The 2,500-nt window shown below is 47.5% G+C and overlaps 1 protein-coding gene across 6 annotated transcripts in view; it reads right to left on the reverse strand.

Annotated features, from left to right (window-relative positions):
- sulf2b (sulfatase 2b) overlaps positions 1 to 2,500 on the reverse strand; it is a 376,002-nt gene that overhangs the window by 19,938 nt on the left and 353,564 nt on the right. For all 6 annotated transcript variants that reach the window (XM_063209170.1, XM_063209169.1, XM_063209167.1 and 3 more), the window contains one exon: positions 2,455 to 2,500. This exon is cut by the window's right edge and continues 11 nt beyond it. In XM_063209170.1, coding sequence (XP_063065240.1) covers positions 2,455 to 2,500 — 46 coding nt within the window. The remainder of the gene's footprint in view (positions 1 to 2,454) is intronic.

Genomic DNA, 2,500 nt, shown 5'->3' on the forward strand with positions numbered 1-2,500 from the left:
ATCTGGTCTCTGTTAAATCGCTCTGTTTCCAACGAGGAGGCGGGGAGTGCAAAATGGAGTCAACCGGCACTATCGTTCTCACTCCATGCTCTCTTTCCTTTCTCTCTCCTCCCCTGTCAGACTTCTCTCTCTCCATCTCTTTCCCCCTTCCCTCTCTCACTTTGCCTTTCGTTCTCTCTCCATCACTTTCACTCACTCGTTACAAGGGGGAGAGGAAGAAGCTGGTGGTCTCTCACTTTCCCTCTCTCTTTCTTGCTCTCTCTCTGTCTCTCTCTCCTGCCTTTATGCCTTTCTCCCTTTCTCTATCATATATCCCCATCTGTATCGATCTCTTTCTGCATTTCTTTCTCTCTCTCTCTGTCTTTCTTGCTCCCTCTTTCTCTCCGGCTTATATGCCTTTCTTTCTCTACCATATTCCCCAAATCTCTCCCTCTCTCTCTCTCTCTCTCTCTCTCTCTCTCTCTCTCTCTTCTCTTCTCTCTCTCTCTCTCTCTCTCTCTCTCTCTCTCTCTCTCTCTCTCTCTCTCTCTCTCTCTCTCTGTGGGTCTGGGTGATATGGCTGTGACCTTACTGCTGCTGGCCGTGTCCTCTACCAACGCCGCAGAGAAGCCACCAATCATCACGCACGCACACACACACGCACGCACGCACACACGCCCGCAGGCACTGCAGGCACAGGCACGCCGGCAACGCGCAGCAGGCACGCAGGCACGCAGGCACGCAGGCACGCAGGCGATGCAGGCACGCCAGGACCCAGGAACAGCAGGCCCGCAAGGCATTGGTTGTGAGTGTGTATGTGAGGGGTGTGAGGTGTAAGCATGTATGCTCTATGTGTGTGCTGTGTGTTTGTGCATGTGTGCATCTGGGTGGGATATATGAATGCATGAGGCGAGAGAGAAAGAAACAGAGAGACTGTGTGTGTGTGTCCTGTGTCCTATACATGCCACCGGGTGCTCAGAGGCCAGGCCTGGAGCTGTATGCGGTTGTGCTTCACGGCTGTGTGGGGATCGGGGATACTACACTGTCTACTGCCCGAGGACAGTGCGGCTGCTTTGTGGTGCCTTGTGGCTGCCTTAGGGACAAGTGTGTGTGTGTGTGTGTGTGTGTGTGTGTGTGTGTGTGTGTGTGTGTGTGTGTGTGTGTGTGTGTGGGTGGAGTGTGTGTGTGTGTGTGTGTGTGTGTGTGTGTGTGTGTGTGTGTGTTTGTGGGCTGTGTGTGTGTGCAGGGAGTCGACAGGGGAGGAAGGGGGAAGAGGAAGGGGGGGGGGGTGAGGGGGCAAATAGGTATGTTGTCCTGGGCCCAAGGAGAGAGGGGGCCCAGAAATGGGTCCTCATTATATTGTATGCATTGTACGGGGGCCCCTTTACTATCAGCAGCCCTGTGTGTGTGTGTGTGTGTGTGTGTGTGTGTGTGTGTGTGTGTGTGTGTGTGTGTGTGTGTGTGTGTGTGTGTGTGTGTGTGTGTGTGTGTGTGTGTGTGTGTTTGTGTGTGTGTGTGTGTGTGTGTGTGTGTGTGTGTGTGTGTGTGTGTGTGTGTGTGTGTTTTGGCATGTATGTGTGTGTGCAGCTATATGCGTGTCTGGAGGTGGTAATGACGAGGGCTTGACAGTGTCACGACTGCAGGTGTGTCACGACAGTAAATGCCACAACAGCAGGTGTGTTATGAAAGCCTGTGCATGTGTGGGCACATGTGTACACAAGTGTGTGTGTGCTGGCATTGATGACGAACATTGAACATCTGTTTATATGTTAAAGTCAAAGTATACATTATACTGTAGTCAGTTCCCTATCTAACAGGTATTAAGACACCAAACGTGGAAGAAGCATCACCTCAAATGTGTAATGTAAGCTAAAACACATGGTTGTAGAGTGCCAGTCAACTAGTTGGTGTTAATCACGTTCAGGGCTATAAATTAACTTGTTTTCATCAGTAGGTAATTTGGCTAGTAGATGTTCAATCTTACTAGCCACACATACACTCTCTACCAGTCAAAATGGCTAATAAGTTTTCTTATGTAACAGTCAAACTGAGTTTTCACCAGCATTTGGCTGGTTGGCTGCAAAATGTACAGCCTTGATCACATGTGTTGCTTAGATACATATGTCACTGATAATTGATGCTCTAGTCACCTAGACTTTTTAAAGTTGCTACATATTTGCTTTACTGTGAGCAGGTATTGGTGCAACAACTTGTACCTTTTTAATATTTTGTATTGTGCTCACTCTTACTTTTGAATGCACCATTTTAAAATGTGCTATTTATACTAATTCTATTTAAAAGCATATGGATATTAATTAAAATGTGCTATTTTATACTACTTATATCTAAAAGCATGTGGACATTAATTAAAATATGCTATTTCATACTACAAGTACTTATATCTAAAAGCATATGGACATGAATTAAATCCACATGTACTATACATGGTAGAAACAAACAACAGTGCTGACTCACCCGCGCTCGACCAGGAAGGAGTCCCTCCACACTTTGCCCTTCTTGT

This window comes from Engraulis encrasicolus, chromosome 10 (genome assembly GCF_034702125.1).
Source record: "Engraulis encrasicolus isolate BLACKSEA-1 chromosome 10, IST_EnEncr_1.0, whole genome shotgun sequence".
In the NCBI taxonomy this organism is placed as follows: Eukaryota; Metazoa; Chordata; class Actinopteri; order Clupeiformes; family Engraulidae; genus Engraulis; species Engraulis encrasicolus.